The sequence below is a fragment of the Numida meleagris genome, chromosome 1 (assembly GCF_002078875.1).
Source record: "Numida meleagris isolate 19003 breed g44 Domestic line chromosome 1, NumMel1.0, whole genome shotgun sequence".
Lineage (NCBI taxonomy): Eukaryota > Metazoa > Chordata > Aves > Galliformes > Numididae > Numida > Numida meleagris.
In genome coordinates, this window is record NC_034409.1 from 108100096 (window position 1) to 108125753 (window position 25658).

The window sequence follows — 25658 nt, forward strand, 5'->3', positions numbered from 1 at the left end:
GGAGGTTCAGGTTGCACGTTATGAACAATTTCTTCCCAGAAGGAGTGGTGAGGCAGTGGCACAGGCTGCCCAGGGAGGTGATGGAGTCACTATCCCTGGAGGTGTTCAAGAGCTGTGTGGATGTGGCACTCAGGGACATGGGCAGTGGGCATGGTGGGGATGGGCTGACGGTTGGACTAGATGATCTTAGAGGTCTTTTCCAGCCTTAGTGATTCTATGATTCTATGACGTGTGCACCGTCCTTGCCATGGCAGCGTGCTGGTGGAACGCCAGATCTTGTGCTGTGTGGAGGTGCTGATTGCAAATGGTGGCTGGCAGGTGGACGTGTGGTATGGAAGGGCAGAATGGGTGACACCAGCGTGCTGGCCAGTGCTTGCCACAGCTATGGGTGCTGGAAGCGTTCACGGGGCACCAAGCACCTTGTGCTGCACGGTGAGGCAATGACGGTGGCCAGAACAAGGGGTTCAGAGCCACGGGCAGCGTGCGGTGCTCGAGAAGGGGTTGTGGGCCCAGCGTGCAGCCGAGGCGTGTGACAACAGTACGGGAGGAGGGGCTGTCAGGTCTCACCCGGCGGCCGGCGCTGACAGCCACCACTCGCGCCGCCATCTCGGCCGCACCGGCAGCCCTTAGGTGTCCATGCCGATCGCCTGACGGCCGCGGCTCAAAGCGGCGACAGCCCCCCGCCTCCCTCCCCCGCGGAGGCTGACAGGAGGGGCGGGCGAGCTCGTGACGCCCGAGCCCCGCCTCCCGCTGCCGCTTCTGCTACCCCCGGCGCCGCCGCCGCCGCGTCGGCCCAGGGCGGGCGGGCGGCAGGGCTGCAGCTATGGAGCCGGAGCGCGAGTGTCGGGTGCTCTCTATCCAGAGCCACGTCGTGCGCGGCTACGTGGGCAACAAGGCGGCCACCTTCCCCCTGCAGGTAGGTGAGCGCGGCCCGCCGCGCGGTGGCCTCGTCCTGCCGAGGGCGATGGGTAAGGTCAGGGGACGGTCGAGCTCCTCGCAGCGGGAAGGGGGAGAGGGGCCGGCGGGGGGCGGCTGCCGCAGGTGTCCGGCGAGGGCTGCTGACGGGCGGCTTCGGGAGCACCGGCGCGGCGTGCAGAGCGGCGGTGTGGGGTCCCGAGCTCAGACCTGGGCTGGCAGGAGGGCGAGCCCCGCAGTCGTGCGGTGGTGGAGTTTGGCAAAGCCTCGCCCCTCGGTGGAGTAGAAGGGCCTTTAGGGAGTGCGTGAGGCTTGCGTGGGTGTAAGTGAATCTTGTCCTTTATGGCTGTCGCGTGCTGACTTCCTGCTAAGGTCTGGGTGGCAGTTGGTGTGCTTCGGGGTGAGCTTTGGTACGTCTCTTGTGAAATGTCTTTACGATCTAATCTGGTTCCTTACCATGAAGAGATCCTTGCACTGATGGGGGTGCACGAAGCTTGCTGTTTAAGAATCTCATTGCCAGAACAGAGTGTTGTGGCATGGGTTATCCGTGCTTAACAAACGGTGCTGTAATCTCAATTGACTAGGCACCAGAGATAGTCTGTGCTGATAAATGGTGTGCTTGAGACCAGGCCTGCAACAAGGCATGCATTGCAGAATCACAGAATGGTTTGGGTTGGAAGGGACCTCCAAGCCCCGCTGGCCCCAACCCCTGCCGTGGGCAGGGCTGCCCCCCACCAGCTCAGGCTGCCCAGAGCCCCATCCAGCCTGGCCTTGAGCGCCTCCAGGGATGGGGCACCACAGCTTCTCTGGGCAGCTGTGCCAGCACCTCACTGCCCTCTAGGTAAAGCATTTCCCTCTGACATCTAACCTAAATCTCCCGTTAAAGTAATTCCCCCTCATCCTATCACTATCTACCCATGTAAAAAGTTGATTTCCCTCCTGTTTATAAGCTTCCTTCAAGTACTGGAAGGCCCCAGTGAGGTCTCCAGCGAGCCCTCTCTTCTCCAGGCTGAACAAGCCCAGCTCCCTCAGCCTGTCTTCACAGGAGAGGTGCTCCAGCCCTCTGATCATCTTCATGCTCTCCTGGGGACCCACTCCAACAGCTCCACTCCTTGTGCTGGGGACCCCAGTCCTGGGCACAGTACTCCAGGTGGGGCCTTACAAGGGCTGAGCAGAGGGGGACAGTCATCCCCCCCTTGTCTGCTGGCCACCCGTCTACAACCCCTTAGCAGCAGCAGCCAGTTACAATGTAAACATGTCTTCTGAAAATTAGTACATGGTTGGGGTGATGTGCACAGGAAATCAACATATAGTAGAGAAATTTGTGAATGTGGAGACCCATGCCTGAAAGGCTGTCATGATCTGCAGGCCATCTGTCTGTCCATCCTTTCCCAATGAATAATTTCTAAATTGTGCTCCCACTCCTCAGGCTTTTTTTTTTTTTTTTTGTGATAGCGAAAAGCTTTGCAATAATCCTTGTTCCTTAAATCATGAGGGTTTTCAACTGTTGTTTTCTTTTTAATTTTGGTTTGAAGGATCTCTTTACTGTTCTGTTACTCAAACTTCCTCTGGCATATGAATCTCTGTATGACTTGACAAGTTGGGCCTTGAAAGTGTCTTTAGCTCCTGGTCTACGACACAATGAAAGTGTAGTTAAAAAGGGACTCAGAGCTGGTTCTGCATAGGACGTTGTCAGAATTACACTGTGTATTGTTCCTCGGTGTGTAACATAGATAGAAGTTTCTGGGATGGAGGAAAAAGCGAACTGGGAGACAACTCTCCTGTCTCTTCAGGCTGCACTTAGAAATTTGCATGCGGGCAGCCTCTAACAAAGGTGTGCTTGCTAGGAAGTTATTTTCACCTTGGGATTGGTGGAACAGCTGAAGTAGCAAGTTGCCACCAACTGAAACTTCATTTTCTTTATTTCTTCTTCTGTGGGTTTTTTTTTTTTTTTGAACCAGTGAAAGGAATTATAAACCTAAGTATATTAATCTATTATACGTTATACACCTATTATAATTATAAACCGAAGTCCTGTAATAAGGAGACCTGGTGGCAGTCTTGAGGACGGGTTGCAAATCTTTTGGCATATTAATGTTATTTCTCATTCTCTTTTCCTTTGGTCTTCTGAACCAAATGAGGCTTCCTTCCGAGCTTATCAGGAAGCTATCAGCTTCCAAGAAAGTGTATGTAGATATGTACATGTGGGTGTGGGCACGTGCTGCCTGATTGGCTGAAATCATGACATGAACAGTTCAGGAATTTGCATTTGGACAGCAGCACCCAAAAAGGAGCCCAGCCTTGGATTCTCCTGCTGTTTACAGATTGCGTCAGAAACTATCTGTCCAAAGGAGAGCTGCAAAGATGGAGAAGGGTCTGGAGGACAGGGTGTGTGAAGAGCAGCCGAGGCCTCTCGTTGTGCTCAGCCCAGAGCAGAGGGGAGGCCTCACGGCGGCTGCAGCTCCTCACAGGGAGCGGAGGGGCAGCGCTGAGCTCTGCTCTCTGTGACAGCGACAGGGCCCGAGGGAACGGCATGGAGCTGTGTCAGGGGAGGGGCAGCTGGGGGTTAGGGAAAGGGTCTGCACCAGAGGGCGGTGGGCATGGAACAGGCTGCCCAGGGCAGTGGGCACGGCCCCGAGCACCAGAATTCAAGGAGTGTTTGGACACCACGCTCAGACATAGGGTTTGAATTTTGAGTGATCCTGTGTGGAGTCTGGAGTTGGACTCCGTGATCCGTGTAGTTCCCTCCCAACTCAGGGTATTCTATAGTTCTGTGACTTTGCAAAGAGGTGAATTGTTCTCAGCTGTGCTTTGAATTCTGTCATGTCAAAAGATTCAATAGTTTTTGCTTGCATGATTTTATTTACCTTTAAAATTTCTGAAGGTGGTTCTGATTTTTTTCTTAAAATAGTCCTAAGTTACTTCACAATTGTGTAACTGTGTAAAATTGAGTAGCTTTGGTATCTGGAAAAGCTTTATGTTTGTCCAGCATTTAGGAGATGAAGAGTGGTCAAATGAATGTTAGGGAGTTGCTATTGTCAGTTAGGTAACTTGTTTTATTCAAAGAATGTGTCTCCTACCTGACGTTATAGTTTTCATGGCATGAAATAAAACTGTATATATATTCACCACAACATTTGACATTAATTTACCATAGGTGTTTTCTTCTGTGGAGGGACTGCTTGTTTGTTAATTGTAAATATCATTTTGACTTCCTTTCCCTGCTTGACCTTCCAGGTAGGAAGGAGTGTGGGTAAATGTGGCAATAAGCAGAGCCACAGTGCTGGCAAGCAGAGGGTGAGAGGCTTCTGCAAACCACAGAGTGAATACACAAGGTGCACATGCTTCTGTTCTGCAGAGGTACCTCATCCTCATCACCAGGAACATCTCTGTCAATAGATAGATTTGAGGTTTATGTAGGGCAGCCATCAGAAAATCAGAAAACTGTAGATTTTTGTTTATGCGTAAGTAACTATCACAGCCAAATTTTACACTTTGTTTTCTTACCCTTTGTTTGATAGTGCTAGTGGAACATGATAGCGATTTTTTTGTTTAATTTTTGATCTGCCCTGACATTCACAGAATTTGAGATAATGTTGTCTCTATTTTGAGGTAGTTCTTGTCTTCCTTTTCCCTATCTGTTTATCTTGGAGATGGAGCTAAAAGCATGGGGAAATACCATGTGTTGTTTTACTCTGGCATCTGAAATAGTTTTCCCTGCATTGGATGACACTACTGTAACAGCTCCTCTAGTACAGAACAAGAAGGCCTTTGGAAATTTGTTCAGTGTTATTTATTTATTTATTTATTTACGAAGAATGGAAATAGCTGTCTGTTTGGGTATTAATAAGGACAGATGACTCTCATGCTGCTTAGACTGGTCCTCAGTGATTCTCCTCCACAGATAGTAGGTCTTTGTTTTTAGTTCCTTCTTAATTGTAAGAAGTGATAAAAACAACTTTGGCCAGCATAGATGGTAACTTCTGTGGCATTTAAGGGATAGTCTTGAACTGCGTTGTTCAGACATGGATAGAATTCGCTTGCATGTGCTGAGATCAAAATCATTGTGAACCTATTTCTAATGATTATCTGGTGCCATGGCAAAAAAAAAAAAGTTTCAGGCTTATTTTTTAAATTTTTTGTTTTAACGAGGTAGTCATATGTGCCAAGTATCGCACAGGGAAAGAGTAGGAATAGGAGTATCTCTTATTTAAGATGACTGCTTGTTCTGCTTTTCAAAAACTACTTCTATAGCATCAATTATATGAGTCAGAAGAAGGATGAATCAATCAAAAGCCTTTACAGAATAACAATAGGAAATGTACTTACTGGTCAACCCCTGAATTTGTTATAGGTTAAAGGCTGAAGAAACAAACCCTTAAACAAAAAGGAAATGCAAAGAGAAAAGACTGCAATTTGTATTTGTAATGTCCAGAGATTGTCCTAAATTATGCATCTGAAGCAAGAATTGTGGCTTTAGGTTCATATTATGGCTCCTCACTACAAGAAAGACATTGAGGCCCGGCAGTGTGTCCAGAGAAGAGCAACAGAGCTGTGAGGGGTCTGAAGCACAAATCTTAAGGGGAGCAGCTGAGGGAGCTGGGATTGTTCCTTCTGGAGAAGAGAAGGCTCGGGGAGACCTTATTGCTCCCTACCTCCACCTGAAAGGAGGCTGTAGTGAGGTGGGGGTCAGCCTCTTCTCCTAGATAACAGTGATAGGATGAGAGGGAATTGCTTTAAGTTTTGCCAGGGGAGGTTCAAATTATATATTAGGAATAATTCCTTGTCAGAAAGAGTGGCGAGGCAGTGGTGCAGGCTGCCCAGGGTGGTGGTGGAGTCACTTACCCTGGAGCTGTTCAAGAGCTGTGTGGATGTGGCACTGAGGGACATGGGCAGTGAGCGTGGTGGGATTGGACTGGTGGTTGGACTAGATGATCTTAGAGGTCTTTTCCAACCTTACTGATTCTATGATTCTAATACAATGGAATGATACATGCTAGAAAAATTAATGACATATAAAGTTACTGATACTTGTCTAAAATCTCCTTTTTAGTAAATTTTTGTCTCTTGTGTTTTATGTTTGCATCCCAAAATACTGATCAGCTTTTCTCGAGGAGCCTCTAACCATGTAAGGTTACTGATGTGCATAACACTTGAAGTGCATCGGGAGGATTCACTTGATGGATAATGCATTGGTGGAACCTTTCCAGTCTGATTGCAGTTGTTCCCCTTTTCCCCACTGTGGGACCAGTAGTACTTTACTTCTCAGAAGGGGATATGGGATGGAAATCTCAACATAGCCATTGTCTTTGCTCTCATGCTCACCTTAAATTTTCTTTTGTTTGTTAGCTTATTTGTTTGGAATGAACACTGTTTTCTTTGTGAATCTTACGGTGCTTTTTTTTGTATCTCTTTGATAATTCAGTTCCTCGACTTCTGGAAAGTGGAAAGAAAAAGAAAATAAGCTATAAGAGAAACAAGCATAGAATAAATTCTCAAAATTTTATACTATTTTTGCAGACTTATATGTCTGAGCTTTACAGTGATGCATTTAGCGAAGTTTGGCCTAAATCTAGTGAAATTATATGTATATATTTCTAAAATAGTGTCTCCATGTATTTTGCAGCAACCTTCCTTCCCAACACCAGCTGGTTCTTCCACCTGTGCTGTTTCTCCATCCATGTCAATTCTTCAAGGAAAGTTGTTTTGTGAGGCCATGTGGTTAACTGCTCTGAAAAGCCATCCAGGTTATAAATAACCTTTTTTTTTTTTCTTTCTTCTTTGTCGAGTTATTTCTCTCATGTGTCAGTTTTCTAACCCAGTTCACTGCACAGCCCCACAGACAGTTCTTTTTGGCATAACTATGGCTCAGGGGGAGCAAGCCCCAGGCTCCTGCACCTGGTATCGACTCCAAAGGAAATTCTGTCCTCAAAGCACACTCTCAGATAAGACATCTGCTTGTTCTGAAGGAACTGGTGAGATGTTTAACTGTTCTTAGAAAAGCTTCATACTTTCCTCATGGTGGCCTGGCTGTGACCTTTACAAGTGTGACGCCTCTTTCAGGAAGTTGTCTTCTTCCGTTCTCACAGGCATTTGTTATCTTACAGTTTAACATCTAAAGCGGTGGTAGGAGAGTGGGATCCATTCAGAGGCTACCTAAGAAGGCCAAGTGTAGCGTACGTGCTGGATAAAACAAATCTCTTTTTTGCAGGATAGCTCCACCTTGAAAGCACATAATGTGCCTGGCAGGCATTGTTAATGGAGTGGCAGCTAGAGAACTAGCCATCCAAAATATAATCAGTAGGATTAAAAATAAAATAAAAATCGGGGCAAAAATATGTTGTTGAATTTTTCCTCCCTCCTCTGCAATCTGATTCACTAAAATAAAGGTGAGATTAAGTGCATGCCTCAGTGTCTGCCTCTCCTAATTAGTTTTTGTAAACTTATTTGTGTAGCACACTGTGCATGATTCCAGTTGGCAAGAATTTGCAGTAACAAGTATGATGTTTTAGTCAAACTGCATCCAAGTGTAGAAGGAAGTAGCACGAAAATGATGAATCTGAAATGTGCAGTGAACCTGCAGATTTTATTATTCTTCAAAAGCATGGATCGTAGAATCACAGAATGATATGATTTGGAAAAGACCTTGAAGATCCCCTCGTTCCATCCCTCTGCCACAGGAAGGATGCCTTCTGCTAGGCCATATCTCCCAAATCCCCATCCAACCTGGCCTTGAAGACCTCCAGGTATGGGGCATCCGCAGCTTCTTTGTGCGACCTCACCTTCCTCATTGAGATTTTCTTCCTAGCCTAATCTAAATCTACTCTCTTTAAGTTTAAAACTGTTTCTTCTTGTCTTGTGACTTACAGATGAACTGCAACTTCTCCATCTGAAGTCAGTATCAAAATGTACTGTAAGTAAAGAGGGGCTAAGGATGTGGGACGGAAAACGTATTTCTTGGGAGGAAGGCAGTCAGATATTCAAAATACCACCTCATTCTTATATTTACTAGGAAAAATAAAGGAGGGAGACAGACTAATATTTCATTGTCTTTCATTATGTTAGCTCTTATAAATCACTGTCCTGCTGATCCATCACTTGACCTCATCAGATGGATAGTATGACCTCCTGCACACAGGAAAGTTAATTGAGCATCTGTGCTACGAATCCTTTGACTCTGAGTTGGGCTGATCCCAAACTGAACTGGTGTATTGCATAGAGTAATATTGATGGGCTCATACATCTTGAAGGCATAGGAGGTTATTTGTTTGAGTAACCTTGAATGAAACTTTTTGGAATATGTGAACAGGCAACTCACAGTACTTTTTGCCAAGGATATGGCCCTTTGTTGCTCCTGAAGAGCCTTCAGAACTAATTGTGTGACCTCCAGGATAACGGCGTTCTCCTGGAAGAGGTAATGAAGTCTCTGGGCAATGTTTCAGATCTTGAATTTGTAAAACTCATGAAGATGAAATTAGACCCAGAAGGACTGGACATAGTATTACTTGGCCTCCTTCTGTGAGAATTCTTCCCTGAGCCAGGTTCTAGAGTTTCAGTCATTCACCTTTTACTGATACAATAGACCAAGGCAATCTAACTATAGCGACAAACGTCATGGGTATAGAAGGGGCAGCCGTTGTTACAGGTTATGAAGAACCAATGCTACAGGCTGATGATACTCCTGTAAAACACTTGCAAACCACATGACCATATATAGAATTGCTGTGGACTTCTGATCAGTCTCCTTCTTTAAGCTTACATATTTCGTACGAACCCATGAAAAAAATGCCAATGATATGGAACGTGGAATTTGTTAGTGGTGAACAAAATGGCCTAGAGGGAAGTTTCATAGGGGCATGTATTGTACATCTTTTCAGTATCTTACATTGAATAGTTAGCAATGCATACCTATCTGTCAGGATGGAAAGTAAAGCTAAGTGATCTGATGAATTTGCTCTGAAGTGTTGCTGTGCTTCCAAGGCTAATTTGAAGGAGCATCTTTAAGGCAGTATTATCCTTCTTTTGGATTATAATATCCTTCTCTTGCTGCAAAGGTGAGCGGTTCTAACTGGGTAGCTTGTTTTTATGTTCTTGACTTTTGTAATTTTAGTCTTGAATTGCATATTTTCTATGTTTTTTTTAAGTTGTCTTTTTTTTTTTTTAATAAGTATCGGGAACTATCCAAATGCTATTTTTTTTGTCTGTGTTACAGCCTTTCTTGTGTTTCTGGTGCCTGCCTTTATGAAATAACCTTTTCTCAAGGTCATCTGCTGTGCATTTTTTATATTGTCTGTTATTTAATGTTCTAACTCTAGAATGTGAAGTGGCCTGTTTGGTACCTGGCTCTGCATTAATGAATCATCAGCAATTACCTCCAGCACCTCTGTTTCTAAGCCAGTTTATGTGCTTTTGTATTTTTCTCTTGGCAAAATATCTCTAGTGTTTTACTGATTTGTCTTTGCAGTGCCTTGTCAAACGCTGTACTAAAATACAGCTCTGTTATACCTACGGGGTTCTTGTTATCTACTTGGTAAGCTCAGAGAGAGAGAAAAGAAGATTGGGTTAGTCAATAGTAATTTTAGTTCGGTTTATCAGCCCACGCCAGCCATTGTGCCTGCTTCGCTAGTTGCCTTTTCTTTTCCCCAGGTTCCTTTTCCTTGAGTTCTAATTTTCTCTATCCAGTACAATGTATGTTTTGTGATTCTGTAGCAAATGTAAGGAGAGCAATTAAGTGAAAGAGCTGGCACACAGACAGTGAGAGATGCAAGCCACAACTGGAAAAATCTTTCTTTCTCCTGCTCTGAATTTGATTACAGAAGTTCAGTCTTTTAAGCTATACTTATGTTCAAGGAGGTGATGTTCGCTGGAATGACAGTGATGGCTATAGAAGATAAATGTCCAAAAGCTTGTACATGAGTGCCCAGTCTTTTGACTTGCCTGGGCCACATTGAGTGAAGAGGGAATGTCTTAGGCTGCATATATGTAGGTTGCACCAAAAGTAATGCCTCCTATTTATCTCCATGGAATATACAGCTGATACAAAGAGTGCAAGAACTCTGTTTGTTAGAGCAAATTCTCAGCTACAAAACAATATTTTTTTAATCATAGTCACCACCAGTAGCTCTATGCATTTTTGGGCAGCGATGAACAAGAGCCTGTGTACCGTGCTCATAAAATTCTGCACCAGTCATGGTGACCCACTGTCACTGTAGCACAGCTGCCATCATGGTGTGGGGCAGGGGGTGGCCGCAGTGTGGGTTGTGCTGGGCCAGGCTGCATGTGGCCTGTGGGCAACGCGTTGGGCATGCTTGATCTAGTACAGAAGCTTCTGCACATATATGTGAACTTCCTGTAAGACAGTGGGTGCCTTAGAGTGCATTGTGTCCTGATGCTGAGGCTTTCTTAATGGAAAGTAATGCACCCATTGCTTAGCAGGAAGAAAAACAACCAACCGAGCCTGTTTGGCAGGGTAATTTTAACTGTGGCATTAATATTAATGCTGTTAATGACTTTAAATTAAACTTGGTCTTATATATTTTTTTTATATCTAAAAAAAATATTGGTGGAATGGGTTTGATTTATGTGGCATTGGGGTTTTCTAAACAAACACGGTTATTACTGACTAATTCAGTTTGTGGTTTATACACATACTCTGCTAACTCAGCAGTCTGGGCACTTACCACAAGATTTCTTGAAAGTTCTTCATTAATTCTGTCTACCTCAGTGTCTGTAACCCAGTTTTTTTTTTTTTTTGTCTTTATGGTATAAAACCTGTAGCAGATGCTTTCAACTTGCGTGGAGCGCAGACCACTCTGTTAATAAACCCATCTTCATTTGCTTCCTGTGTGGCCCAAAACTGTTTGTTCAAGTGCCTTACGCCACTTCTCCTTACTGTTGAATTTCCTTATGTTGACTGTACTTGTGGAGGCAAAGAAGACTGTAATTAGGCACTTATTAAATATGTGTTAATTAAAATCTGTAGCCATAGTTAAGGTGTTTGTGTTGGCATAAACTTTGCATTCTTACGCTTAATAAAAATGTGTGTATATATTTGATTTGTATATATACATTTGATATGTGGGATTCCCTCTTAAATGTTCGCGTCTGTTCTTTAAAATGCCACTGCACATAAAATAATACAAAGCAAAACATTACCCCATTACTTTGATGGTTTATCTGCCTCTTGAATTTGAGGACTCTTTTCCCTTCCTGTAGAGCCAACGGGCTTGTCGTGCACTTCCAGGAACTACTGAAAATTAACCACTATGTTTTGTTTTGAATGTAGTGGAAGGATTTCATTAAAAGCCATTGGTTTGTGTGGGAAAAATAGAAGATTGTTGAGTTTGATGTAGCTTTTGCAGCAGCAGGTGTTTGCAGGTGGCTGAAAAATGAAGTACAACACCATAGGTATGATACGGCTCTGTACAGACGTTGCAGCACACAGGTGGAGGATGTACAGTGCAGGGTGATTGAGTCTGAACATGGTAAATTTTGCAGACTGTTGTTTGGTGGCAGGGAAGGGACCAGTGTCTTGTTCCAAGCTATATTCTTGGTGTGGGTAGAACAGGGTCTTGGCTTATCGCATCTGAGGTCAAGTGATGCCAACTTAAGCAGACAGGTTGGTAAAGCGACGGTGCCATTTCTGATTCACTGTTTGCAGATAATGTTGTTTCAGATGAGCATAACACTCATCCCGTTCATCTCCTAATGCTTTAAGGAGGGAAGTGTTCGGTGTTTGGAACAGCATTTATTTTTCGCAGCTTCTGTCACTGAAATCTGTAGTAGCAGTATGTTTAAGATAGCATGATGATAGATCAAGTCCTCCAGATGTCTTCCGCGTCTCTAAAAGACAGCACAGTGGTTAGAAATGGTTTGGAAATACAAAATGATTTAGAGGTTACATTGTGATGATCTTGTTTTGCTTTACAACTTGCCTATCTGGATGAGGGGCCCAGCTAGCTGGGAAACCCTCCAAAAGTACGAGCAGTTTGTTTGGACTGGGAGGAGGAATGCATACCAAAGATGTCTGAACACACTGTACTCTTTTAGAACTAGTTTAAAACCACGTCCCAGCTTCTGCCATGGTTCCTTGCTTCTCAGCCTCTCCACAAGAATGTTTTATCTTCAGAGCCAATCGCTCTAAGTTCAGGCAAGAGATTTTTGTGGAGCATGGTGGGTCAGACTGCTTGCTAACGTGCATTGAAGTTGCCTCCCCAGCACTTCGAAGTGAAGGCAGTGTGACCTAACTGGGTTTCATGACTTGATGAGTCATTCCTAGGCATCCCAGTCTTTTAGCCATCAGGTTGGAAAGCAGCTGAAATTAGTGACTGCTTTTGAAAATGGACCTGCATGTAGAACTAGATGATCTTAAAGGTCCCTTCCAACCCAAACCGTTCTGTGATTCTGTGATCTTGCCCAGCACAGGAAGATAAATTAGTAGTATTACTGAGTATACACATCTGAATCCTTTATTAGGAATTCTGCACTATTCAGCAACTACCTTTTTAGGCCTGTCTGAATGTATTTGATTCACTTGCCTAGTCTGTGTTAACCTTCTTACTATTCTCAATACTACTGCCTGGATCTAACTCTTCAGTCTGTTACCATCCATTGGCACAAATGACGGGATATTTGCTTTGGTGGTTCATCATTTAAATGTTCATTGAAACAGTCACCGTTTTTTTCCGCAAGTTTAACTTATAAACTGAATATCTTGTTAAGCAGAAGAGTTGAAGTGCAAGGGAGTTACGTATTACGTAATAATACTGCATTTAATATGGGGAGAACTGGATGCATTCAAGTCAAATCCTTCATTCAAAAGTTAAGAAGGTTCTCTCTGAGAATCTGGTTAACAGAATCTAGTTGGTAGAATTCATAGAATCATAGAACCGTAGAATTCTCCTAGTTAGCACGATCTTCTCCTTTCTTCTTAGGCAGTGCCATTTTTTTTGCTGAATTGCATTGCCCTTGGAAATAAACTCATCTTTTTAGATGTGAACGAACAATTTGCGTAGTGAGATTTTCACCTGTGGCGCGTTTCAAGCTCAGATCTGAATGTGAAACTCTCAATTGTGCATAAAAGAAATGAGGTACTTGATGTTCCCATTTGCTTGAATTTGAGCTTCATTTACAGCCCCGACTTAGATATTTTCCCTGGATTTGTGGTTTACAGGATCACTTTGATTAATTGGTTTTGCTATGTTCTGGTATGATAAAGTGTATATGTTCCAAAATCGAGTGCCTTGAGGAAAACTGGAGACGGTAGATGGAAGTCTCTATTTTGCTTCATGAAATGTAGGCAGCAACCTGTGAACATTTGTCGAGAGGAATCATGTTTACATAATCTTATATAATCTCTTTTTTTCCTTCACACAGTTTTGCTTTCTTACTATGCCTTTTGCTTATTGTTCTCGATTTTTCTTTCACATGAGCTGCAGTACTGCTTTGTGGTTTTAGTTTCAAACCTTAAAGTGAGATGCCACTGGAGGCATAAACCCATTGGCCAAGGAGGGTAATATGTACAGATGACATTGCAGAAAAGAGAGGTATTTTTAATTGAATTTCAACGTAGCAGAACTAGGTCATTATTCTCTAAAATTGCCTAAATTAAGTACTAATTAAAGCATTCAAGTTTAATTGGTCAGTTGCTCATTTAACAACAAAGGACACAGTGTCTTTACTGACAAAGCCGGCGTGGTTAATAGTGTAAACCTACTGTGCCACTGGTTTTTATCCTTATAGCCAAAGCTTGAGGATGGGAAGTAGGTGGTGTTACTTTGTGTAGTTTTCAGGTGAAGTTCTACAACTGGTAAAGCTTTTTGTGTGCAGACTGGGTTGGTCAGTGCTTGTCCTTTTGGGTCTTGTAGTCTTCCTCCAAGGACAGCGGTTCCACAGCATCCCAGCCAGCTGTACAGCTCTCGTTCTCTCAATATGTGCATGGAATGCAGTGAGAATAGTTTGTTTTGCTATTTTTCCAATGTTTAGTACCCAGGGATGCAATCAATCTTAGCTTGTTTTAAACTGAATACAAAAAAGGAAGAAGAGAACTTTTTAAACATGATAAAATATGTGATACTTTTGAGTATATGTATTTTTTTCTCTGGAGAAGCCCGGTAATGTGGCAAAACAAATTGTATGTGGAATCAGCTACAGCAACAGCTTTCAGCATTTCTCAAAAGCGTTTTTCAGAGTAAATAAAATTATTAAATAAGAATTTAGATTAGTCTTTACTCTGTGGCAATGTTAATCTTGGAAGCTAACAGTCTTCTGTCTCTAGTGGCATTAACAATCATATAGCAAATAGGATTAGGAGCTTAAAATGGTTGCTTTTATTTGTCTTTAGACCATCAGTACATAATATGGATTATACAAATAGAAAATAAAGTTCAACAATCATTAAAACAGAATTTGAGATGCTGTGTTTGCTTCAAAATCTTTGTTGTTGAAGGCCTGATTTTCTGTAACGTTGTTTTCCTTCTGTTCTTGTTTTGACAGTTCCCCCTCACACAGCAGACACAACTTTGACCTCTTGAAAGGAATGTACATTTGTAGTCTTTCATTTCTAATTGTTTTAGTTGCTAGTTCTTGGCAGTGAAGGACTAGCATGTTTCAGTGTGTAGGTGACTGAAATGTTTTCGACAGGGAAAGGAAGGCAGAAGGTACAATTTAAACAAAGCTCTAACTCCTGTCTCGCCACGAAATGCATGAACGTTAGCAAATCCAAAAGGTTATGAGGAAGAGCTCAGCCTCATTTGATCTCATGCGTAGTGCTGGAGTATGTGTTTCGTGGCGGCTGTTTCTTCTAATGCATTCTACTCCAGTGTATGTATTTTAAATGAATTTTCCAAATATCTTCCTGAAATCTGTCATAGAGATCTGCCAGCCATGCCTTCCAAATACAGAACTCCTCTGTTTTTGGTGTTTTGTGATTTATTTTTAGAAATATAACAGTTCTGCCTCCTTTGATGAAGATACTTAAAAACTGTTGGAATTGCCCATTTTCTACTGAGTCTTCTGTATGACCTGATAGAGGCAACATTAGTTAGGGTCTTAAGGGAATGCTGTTTGACATGTGCTTAGTCTGGGATGAAGTCATTTGTCTTCTTCCCTTGAAGTGCACTTATCATCCTTACCAAACAGGCTTTGGGTTTAGATTCACTCAGGATTTGCAGCTCTGTGAGCAAACGATATTTATACAGACTGACAGCAGGAGGAGGGGATGGAAAGCGGAAGTGGTCGCTCCTGGAGGGCCTGCAAGAGACCAGATCGTTTGAAAACAGGGATAAGGATGTGTGTCTGTGGCAGCTGCAACCTGCACACTTGCAAAGTATGTGCTGTTGTCTAGGTTAGGACCACGAGGACAATCAGAGGGCTGGAGCAGCTCTCGTGCAAAGACAGGCTGAGGGAGCTGGGCTTGTTCAGCCTGGAGGATTGAGGGCTTTGGGGAGACCTCATTCTGGCCTTACAGTACTTGAAGGGAGCTTATAAACAGGAAGGAGACCAACTTTTTACATGGGCAGATAGTGATGAGACAAGGGGGAGTAGCTTTAGTCGAAAACAGGACATTCTGATGACATGTTGGGGAAATTTTTCACTGAGAGGGCAGTGAGGTGCTGGCACAGGCTGCCCAGAGAAGCTGTGGTGCCCCATCCCTGGAGGTGCTCAAGGCCAGGTTGGATGGGGCCCTGGGCAGCCTGAGCTGGTGAGGGGGCAGCCCTGCCCATGGCAGGGGTTGGGGCCGGGTGGGCTTTGAGGTCCCTCCACTCCAAGCCGTACTGTGGTACTTTGATTTCTGAAACGTGAGGCAGGACCATCACCTCAGGACCCTTCTTACATGGGGGCATGAGAAGCAACAGCAGGTGTGGACTGCTTACAAGCTAGTACAGAGAAGCAATACATGAAGAATTATTGCGCATTTCTTAGTAAGTTCACTCCCTACGATAATCGGATGGTGTCTGAAGATGTTAGTTCAGACATAGCCAAAATGGACACGGAGTGATTTTCTTCAGTGTATGTACACTGAGGTGAAAGGAACATATCCGTGAGTACACACACAGAAGAGTGACAGTTTTAAGGCCCAGAGTTGGGTCAGTTTGTGAATGTAAGATTGGTACGCAAAAAAATGCAGGAAACAGTGGGAACATGTTGTGTAGTGGGTATGAGTTGAAACTGTCAGTATCTCAGTAAAAGCATTTGTCGCACTGGTTGAACTGGCCAAGTGGCATATGTGGCTTCTGCTGTATTTATCAAGCCAAGCACAGAGACAACTGCACTCTTCAGTGAACCACGATAAACCATTACCAGCTTGAATTTGTTCCCTACTGACTGAACACCACAGAACTACTGTAAGGATCTGCCTTTATAGTTATATGCCGTCCAACCTATGGGTTAGTAAATCATAGAATGGCTTAGGTTGGAGGGGACATTAAAGATCATCTAGTTCCAATTCCTCCATAAATCGTAATAAGTCTGTTCTGAAGTGCCAGATGTTTAGTAGCTGGAGATATGTAAAGTAAATATTGCATGAGAATGGGTTAATTGGCAGTTATTGCCAAAATGATGGAAGGCAATTAGAATTTTTTAGGTCTGTTCTTTACAGGGAGAATTGAGCATGGGATGACGTTTGCAGAGGCACTTCTCTCATTCATGTCTTTGAAGAGCACGTGTGGACATCAGAGTTAAGGCCCTAACGGTATTGCCATGCTCTCAGTTAATTTCTCTGTACTTAAAATAAATCCACCAAGAGGAAACAAGGAACTGGGGAAGTGTAGAAGCAGAGTTGGTTTTTAATTTGATCAGGCCAAGTCAACCCTCCACTCTGACTATCGTTAATGCAAGATTACTTAGTTGTTTAGTTAAGAATGAACAGAAACCTTGATTAAATATTGAAATAAGGGACATACTGTGTGAAGACCTGTGTAAACTGAGCTGTAGCATGGCAGAAATACGGTGCCTGTAGGCAGAAGGAACTCTTCATGGCAGCACGTACCTCTGTCTCTGTGTAATAGCCCAGGGTTTGAAAGAAAGGCTTGTTACTTAATGGCTTTACGTGAGGAAGAAAGAACAAGCACTGAGGAAATCTCATGTCTGGTACAATCCACCCAGAGATTTTTAATGCATGTGAAGGGGTTGCCTTTGTGATGAAAAGGGAGAGATGTGCTGCAGAGTGAAAAACGTGACTGGCAAAAGCCTCCTCCATTCACTCCCCCTCCTCAGCAAATTGCCTGAAAATGGATCATAAACAGCGCTGCATCACTACTATTATCTCCCGGTATGACTCATTGAGCCGTATATAGCAGCTCTTCTTTTGAGGAGAATTCTTACTCAGAGCAAGTAGGCTGTGCAAGCAAATAGGAAATGTCAGACTGTTATGTCACTGCTGCATTAGAATGTCTCATTGCAGATAATGTCTTAAAATGGCTTCGTAGGGAGTACTCTCTATCTCTATTAAACAGATATTGCCAGGTTAATAATCCTCATTAGTTTTCTCCTGATTTGACGCTATTTTCATAATTTTTGTCTCTTTTTGAGCAACAGGAATGTGTTTGTTAATTGCACTAGCAAATTACTTCAGAATTTGGCTGGCTGGTAATGTAAGGTAGTAGATGGGTTTGGTGTGTGCCTTTTTTTTTTTTTTTTTAGATTGTCTTTTTAAAAGCTTATTTCCTTTGCCTAATTGTTCCCCAAATTAATTATCTGAGATTTCTGTCTGTTCTCTTAGCACTAACCTGTAAAGAGCCTGTTTGTGAAATCCAAGTGTGGCTCATCACATTGAACCATTGTAGGATTCTTCCTTCCTCCTTTTAGAAAGATTGGCTTTCTGAAATACAAACAGCATCCTCCCTCCATATTTTGCATTCCCTTAGTACCTTGAAATTCAGACTGCTTTTGTTAGCAAGGAAAACTAGCCAAGGCTTTCCTCAGAGCTGCCACGACTGCTGCTGATTGGGACAACTTCTCTGTCCTTATCCCCAGATGAACTCTTGCCTGAGGATTCAGAGCTGTTTTGCTGATGTTGGTGCCAATGTCAGTCTTTTTCCGTATCCTCTTGCGTATCAAATTACTGCATTGTTCATTTATGTTGCATGTATGTTGACTCAGCTTTGACTTTAAGACAGCACTGAAAGATTTTTAAATATACACTAGGAAATAAGAATGCTGCCCTCTGTTTTGTGGTATTGGTAACATTGACAAAGCTGCAATAGTAAAAGGAATACTTTTGTGTTTTCTTACAGGTTTTGGGATTTGAAGTTGACACAGTGAACTCTGTCCAGTTTTCAAACCACACAGGTAAAAAAAAAAAAATTCACATGTACCTTAAGACAGTGTCCCTCAGGGATTGAGCTGTATTCAACTTGTGTCTCAGCTCAGCAAATAACAGTGGAGAGGAGTTCCAATGTTTTCCAGTGTTTTATGGTTTCACTCCTGTTTTTGGCATATTGGATGTAATTGTAATTTTCAAGTCCCTCAAAAATCCATGGATTTGGGATTAGTACATGATATGACATGGGGGTGTTCTGTCCTGCTACTTCAGAGTGTGAGTTACTTTTATGAGGCAGAAATCTATTCAGACTGCGAAATAACAGGAGTACAGCCATCTACACATGCAGTCCTGTGAACGAGGGAGTCTCCACTGCTGTTTTCTGTATAGTATGGCCCTATGACACTTGTAAACACATTACCAACCCCCAAACATGTGAGCTGGGCTCGTTTCTTCTGTGTGTGTGCCCACCCAGAAGGCAAGCAATTATCCTAAAATTGCATTCTGGAGGGAGAGTGGTGTTAATACATTTAGGTATATTTTTATTTGGGTTCAAAGCCTCAATTTGAACAAAATATCATATATTCAAATCATACTTTCAGACTTCCTAACATGCTCAGTGTTAGAGGACTCTATTTTTGAAAACAAAGATGAAATTTATTTACTAATAGCTTTCACCCTTAGAAATGCTCCAAGTTGTTGTTTCTGAATCATTAGAGTTACATCTACTGTAATGGTTGTGGCAAGTTGTTTGAGAGATGTACACTAGGAAATATCAAGGAACAAATCTTGACTTTATTGTCTTAGAAAAGAGCGAAAATGGTTTCTGACAAAAAGAGAGAGACAAATATTGAAATAGTTTACTAGTATCTCAGAGGTACATCTTTATTAATCACCTGCTTAGTTTTTGGAACAGAGAGCCTCTGTCACACACACATCGGGCCTCTGTCCTCACAGCATGTTCAACTCCAGGCAGCTTTCAGAAGTTTGAGATGTTCCTCTCATTTAGTAGATTCAGTGGCAGTAAAGACATAGCACAAAAGAAGTAATGATTAAACAAGGACTGTGGGATCTCTCTTGGCTGAGGCAAAAAGCTATTTATTCCACTTGTAACCTTTGGCACAGTACAAAGGTTTGCTTATGTTTTAACAGAGGTTTTGATGTGACTTTAATGTATTTAGTTTGGGAATTAGTGAATTTTTTTTTGTTTCATTTTTAATAGCTGGGTAAAACTGTTATAATCTTCCAGAAATTAAATGTTTTTTTTTCATTTGAAATAACAACGAAATGCTCAAAACGGATGGGCATTTGTATTGTCACTTCTAGGCTTTCAGTGTCAAGAGTAGATCAATTTTATATGGTGTTAAAAGAGTTTAAAAGAGCTTTTATTAGGCCATAAACTGAATGTGTCTGAAGGTAGGCAAGTTACATTACCAATAGAATGACCGCATTCTTAAAAAAGAATGTTTATGAGATCACAGTTCTTTAAAATATTTGGAACTTATCACAGAATTTACAGGGGTTGGGAGGGACCTCATGAGTCCAGCCCCCTGCTAAAGCAGGTACCCTACAATTGGTAGCACAGGCAGGTGTCCAGACGGGTCTTGAGTATCTCCATAGAAGGAGACTCCACAACCTCTTTGGGCAGCCTGTTCCAGTATTTGATCTTCTGGTATTTGTGAACCACATTATCATTTTTTTACCCTTTAATCTTGATTGTCTTGATAAATGTATTAAAAACTCTCACAGACTGGTGCACAATCTCATGACTTTGGCAAACAGCTGTTGGAAGGAAAATCAGAGTACAGTAGGTCCTCAGCACTAGTGAAGAGTGAGTAGAAGGAGGCTGTATGTAGAAATGTTGGTCATTTGGCTGAAGAAGGAAGGAATGGAGAAGAAAGGAAGGGACATGTTCCCTTTTATGACGGGTCTAGTTTTCTGACAATAGTTTTTCCCCTGAAACCTTTCCGACCTTTCTTAAATTGAAGGATAGATTCTAAGCCTAGTTTTGCAAAGCAGGAGGCTTAGAACTTCCCATTCAAGAGGGAACATAGAGCGGTGTTCTCGTGTAGAGACTTTTGGAATTCATTTGTGCATGCCTGCACACGAGAACGTGAGGCCTGTGCTGCTGCAGGGATAAGTGAACATGAAGTGCCATGCTGGGCTGTGAGCAGTGCCACAGTACACAAGGATCATGTGCTGGGTGAACTGGGAAGAAAACCGTTGATTTTCCTATGAGAACAGCATCTTATGAGAAAGCTTGCTGTAGTCAAGATTAAACTTCTGCTTCAAAGTCTAGCTGTGAACACTGTTTCTAAAAGAATGCAACATGGCAGAGGGGGTATGGGTGGCAAAGTGCGTGACACGACAGTTGAACACAATGTTTTTTCTTTTGCGTCTCCATCTTTAAACTTGTCAGTAAAAGATAAAAGCCAGGGAGAATTCATGACTAACAGACCTTCTTTAGGTAAACCATTATTGCTTTAATAAATGATTAAGATACCACAGACCTATTTCTGCTGACTCCTGCTCAGAAAATTCAGCTTTCTTTAGTCACTGATAATCCTGAAATTTGGAAAATGTGTTTTAAATCAGCGCCCCTGGAGAAGTGTCATGTTGCTCCGCTAGGAAATGTTACGCTATGATTAGAGTGACTCACTCTTGAACACCATCACGCTTCTTGTGGAAATAAAAGAATCTGTCATACAGCCTACAACAATTTGGGGCTTTTAATTCCTTATTACTTTATTGTGTGCAAAAGCACCTACTTGTCTAAGGTGCAAAATTAAACATCTAGTCTTGTCTTATTTTGACTATCAGCTTTTTTTGGGGCGCACTTCTAATTTTTCAGTGATTTGTGGTTTTGTTTTTAATTGGCAAGTTAATGGTAAGCACGCAGTGTGCTTGCTTTGCCATCCAAATTCTACCTTTGAAGCTGTTCCAGAACAAATAGTCTGGCTTTAGTGTTGCGTGTTTTTCTTTTTCTTTTTTCTTCCTATAGCAAAGCACTTTTGACTTCTACTTAGTGGGTGTGTGTGGGCAGCTGGGTTGACTGGTAGTTCTGATACATGAGAAATTATATTTATTTCTTGTCAGTGTGATTCTTCACAGTCTGCCACCTATATACTGTCATTCACAACTATAGAGTGTGGGACAAAAAGAAAAAATCCTCACTTGTGCCTAACAGTGACAATATTTTACTCCCACACTGCGCAGCTGTAAATTATTCTTCAGTTCTGTCCAGTGGAGAATTTAGAACTGCATTTCTGCTGAAGATTAAGTAATGCTTTTAGGGGAGGTTATCTGCAGTTGCATGTGCATCTTTTGGCACAGCTGAGACCAGATTGCTTGTCCATTGTATGCCTTGAACACCTGATCTTCCTTCCTTTTCCTCATGTAAAATACTTGCTTATTGACAAGCATTACAGAATCACGGAATCACAGGGGTTGGAAGGGACCTCAAGGGATCATTGAGTCCAACCCCTTGCTAAAGCAGGTACCCTACAATAGGTTGCACAGACAGGCATCTAGATGGGTCTTGAATATCTCCATATAAGTAGACTCCACAGCCTCTCTGGGCAGCCTGTTCCAGTGCTCCCTCACCATTACTGTAAAGAAGTTCTTCCACATGTTTGTACAGAACTCCTTATGTTCAAGTTTTAGGCCATTACTCCTTGTCTTATTGCTGCGCACCACCGAGAAGAACCTGGCCTCATCCATTTGCCTCCCACCTCCCTTTAGATATTTATAAACATTTATCAGATCCCCTCTCATTCTTCTTCTCCCCAGGATGAACAGACCCAGGTTACTCAGCCTTTCTTCATACGGGAGATGCTCCAGGCCCTTTATCATCTTTGTGGCCCTCTGCTGGGTTCCTTCTCAGAGATCCCTCTTTTTTGAACTGAGTAGCTCAGAGCTGGACACTTGGAACATTATTTCAGGGAGCACAACAGAGGAAGCTCAAACCTCTGAACAGAATGTTTCTCACTGGAAAACAAAGAAATTTTACATGCCTTGCTATGCTTAAATGGTGACTTTGTTTTTGTTTTGTTTTTCTTCTGATATGCGTGGGATTTTTATTATTTTCTCTTCGTTCGTGGAAGTAATTGAGCAGCTTATAAATGCATTCCAAGGGAAAGAAAAATGTACCAGTGGAGGAAGGTTAGAAAGAAAAATACATAAATTCCTCTTGGGTGTATTGGTGTACAACTAGCAGGTGAACAAAGAATTTCCTGGGAGACTAATGAACAGGTTCATCATTTTAGAGGGATGAGAGGCAAGAAGCATCGTATCTGAAATGTTTTTTATTCCCTCGACTACTTAGAAAATATATATAACAACTGCAATGAAAGGCTATAATACAGAAAAGGGAAGGGTTTACAGATCTTTTATAGTTTATATTTAAATATGTGACTAATGCAGTCAGCTTGAGCTAAATGCAGCTTTGGGAAGCACTATTGTGACTGGCAGTGATTTTGTAACTGAAAGAAGTAAGACCCATCTTTCTTCCTTTGTGGAAGGCACAAGCCAAAATCTGAAATTAACATCCAAGATGTAGGATAAACTTTATTAATCTATGGAATTCCAAGTGGGACAAAGTTTTTTTTTTGCTGAGTACAAACTTGGAACTCATTATTAAGTTTTCTTGGCTGTGATTTTTGTACAATGTGTACAGATAAACAGATACTGTGAGACTGAGCTTTTGTATTGCTACGTGCCACCCTGATACAATTGCAGAGGGATAGTCCTTACTAAGTGGCAGTTAAAACGAAGACATAAATTTTTCTCTTCCAGTTTCCCGATATCCATATTTAGTGGTGTAGGTATGGGAGTAACATTTCTAGGATGCTGATTTTCCTTTAGGTCTGCAAGGCATGCAGTGCAACTCTGGACCTTCAGCTGTGCTCATTGCTTGACAAGTATTCATGTCCAGCCAAGAAATACAGTTGTTCCTCTTTATTGTCCTTAATTCTGTTGGTTTTCCATAAAGCCTTTAAATGTTTAAGCTTGCTGTTGGCATTCCTTGCTATCTGCAGCTGCACAGTGTATTTTTGACCTCCCAAAATCTTTCTGTATTTTTACTAGAGCTTACCCATGTTTTTCCAGTTTCACAACAGTTCCCTCCATCTTCCTGAGACCCCAAGGACCTTTTTAAACAATAGTAACTGCCTTTTTCTTCAGTCTCTGTACAGAAGTGGCTTTTTGGCTGGAGTGTAGGATAAAGGCAGGGTCATGGGATTATGCACTTAATTTGTCATGTTATATGAAGATACTCTGACGAAAGGGCTTAGGGTGGTTTCCATGTCACCGTCGGCGTTGATTTTTTTTTTCTTCTCACTCAGACATAGTTCAGCTCCCAGTGAAATCCCAGTTCCATGCAGATCCAGCAAAGGCATTGCTTGTTTTCTTCTGTCTAAGGAGCTGGGGCTTCCCTCAGTTCTCCCCTAGAGGAGGGCATTCTCCTCTCGTGCCCAGTGAGTTAGCGTGTTTGGAGGAATGAGCTGAACTTTGCTGGTGAATTCTGGACACAATGGAATACAAATGACTGCATGGTGTCCCTGTCTGAACTGGCTTTGGAGTGCCAATAGAAATTTAGATAGGGGAAAAAAGAGAGGGTAGGTTATTTCTCTCTAAAGCTGTGATGTGGCAGAACAAGCAATTGTATAAGTAAGCCAGGTGCTTGAGACAGCTGTAGCCAAGGATTCCTTGTGTACTTGGAGCTAGAGGCATGCCTAGGTGTGAGACCTTGCCACTTTGAATATCCCTGTTTGCTGGAGTCCTAACATGGGAATCTTCTGCTTAGTCTATTTCTTCACAAAGGCTTTTAAAACCATTTGCTAGGGAGAAAATCCTAGTGTTGGTGCAGTCAGTTCCTTTCCCTTCGCCAGCTGGCGCAGTCATGGTTTAGAGACCAGGCCTTTAGGAGATGAGGAGAGCAAAATGATCCATCTGCTCACCCTGCTGTGGGTGTTTTTGCATTTATAAGAAGGGAAACTGGAAAAAATGTGTTTACCCCTAGTCTCTGGGCACCTTTTGGCAGTTACTTTAATAGTAGAGTGATAATCAAAGCCAAGAGCTTTTATCACAGAATTTTCTAAATCCAAGAGCAGAAATTAAGGCAAAATACCATTGCCTCTTCACAGGAGTGGTGTGGAAGGAGATACTAGTGTAATGTTTCATTTTTCCTAATCCCAGTTAATAAAAAGACAAACCTTTTAACAAACCCTGAACTTAGTGAAGATTGGGAGTGTTATCTTTCTCACTTCTCAGCCAAAAATACTTGCTTATAATTCCTAGGGATCATTCAAGGATATGGATCTTATTTGTCTGATTCTTAGTGTCTTTCTAAGACTCATTTGCCTCCTCCAGCACCCTCAGCATTAGAATTGTCTTACTGGTGGAACACACGCTGTCAGATGAAATTACGTATTTAAAGAGCATCCCATGCTGTGGTCACTCTAAGCAGTGTATGCAGGTGCCAACGAAAGCTGCATCTGACTGTGAGTGTGAAAGTGCTGCGTACCTGTCTTCAAATAGACCTACAGGCCTATCTTCTTCTGAGTGAAATCTAGGCTCTGTGTAGTGCAGAGTTCATGGCTAGTAATTAAACATCATCCTGCTGTCTTTTTTTTTTTGTACTAATACGAAATAACAAAAATAGATTACACCGATAGCCTTCTCGCAGTGAGGTCTAAAACACGTCTGTCCCCCTTACAACAGGAAAGGAATAGTTGTATAGGCTCCATGGGAGCACTTAGGTGGGCTTGTATGTACTCTACTCATTTTATTGATGAATAGAGAATCCAAATTTCCACAGTAGTGTTACTAGTTCCTTTGGGAAACAGAGATGTTTGAGGATGGAACAATTCTGCTGGCAGCAGCCTTCATTCAGCAGTAATACATTAGAGAAATAGAAATGCCTTCTGCTGCTGCTGTCTGACACTGTCCTTCCAAGTGTTTGAACTCTGTGATCCTGATTAGAAATTCTAGCTTTTGTAAAATTACCTGGCTTTTCTTTTGCAGGTTATGCCCACTGGAAGGGTCAGGTGTTAAATTCTGATGAACTTCATGAACTGTATGAAGGACTTAAGCTGAACAAGGTCAACCAATATGATTACGTACTCACAGGTAAAAATAACTCGTTTCTTCAGAGTTCGCATGAAATGTAAATGAGCATAGATATATATATATATAAAGCATATCTCTCCTTATTCCAAACCAAGAAATTACATGTTTCTCCTCAGGCTCCTCTTGCAGTTTCAATTGTATATTGTAGTCATAACTGCTTATGCTCTTTAGTTTAAAACATTCTTTTCCAGTCTGAAGGCTGTCATTGAATGGGTAAATTGATCCTCTTGTATAGTTTACAGACTTAATTAATATTTTGCAAGTGACTACAAAAAAAAAAGATGAGGAATGTCAGAATATTGTTTTTAAATTTGTTTTGAAGACTCTTTCTCCTAAATTCTCATTAGTAGCTTTC

The 25658-nt window shown here is 42.2% G+C and overlaps 1 protein-coding gene across 2 annotated transcripts in view; it reads left to right on the top strand.

Annotated features, from left to right (window-relative positions):
* The window catches only part of PDXK (pyridoxal kinase), a 46530-nt gene continuing 21109 nt past the window's right edge, over positions 238-25658 (top strand). Inside the window, exons 1-3 of one of the 2 annotated variants that reach the window (XM_021406916.1) lie at positions 238-432; positions 18150-18204; positions 25199-25303. In XM_021406916.1, coding sequence (XP_021262591.1) covers positions 385-432; positions 18150-18204; positions 25199-25303 — 208 coding nt within the window. In that variant the 5' untranslated portion in view covers positions 238-384. Of the gene's footprint in view, positions 433-823; positions 917-18149; positions 18205-25198; positions 25304-25658 lie in introns of those variants that run through there. The other variant, XM_021406905.1, reaches the window with a different exon arrangement.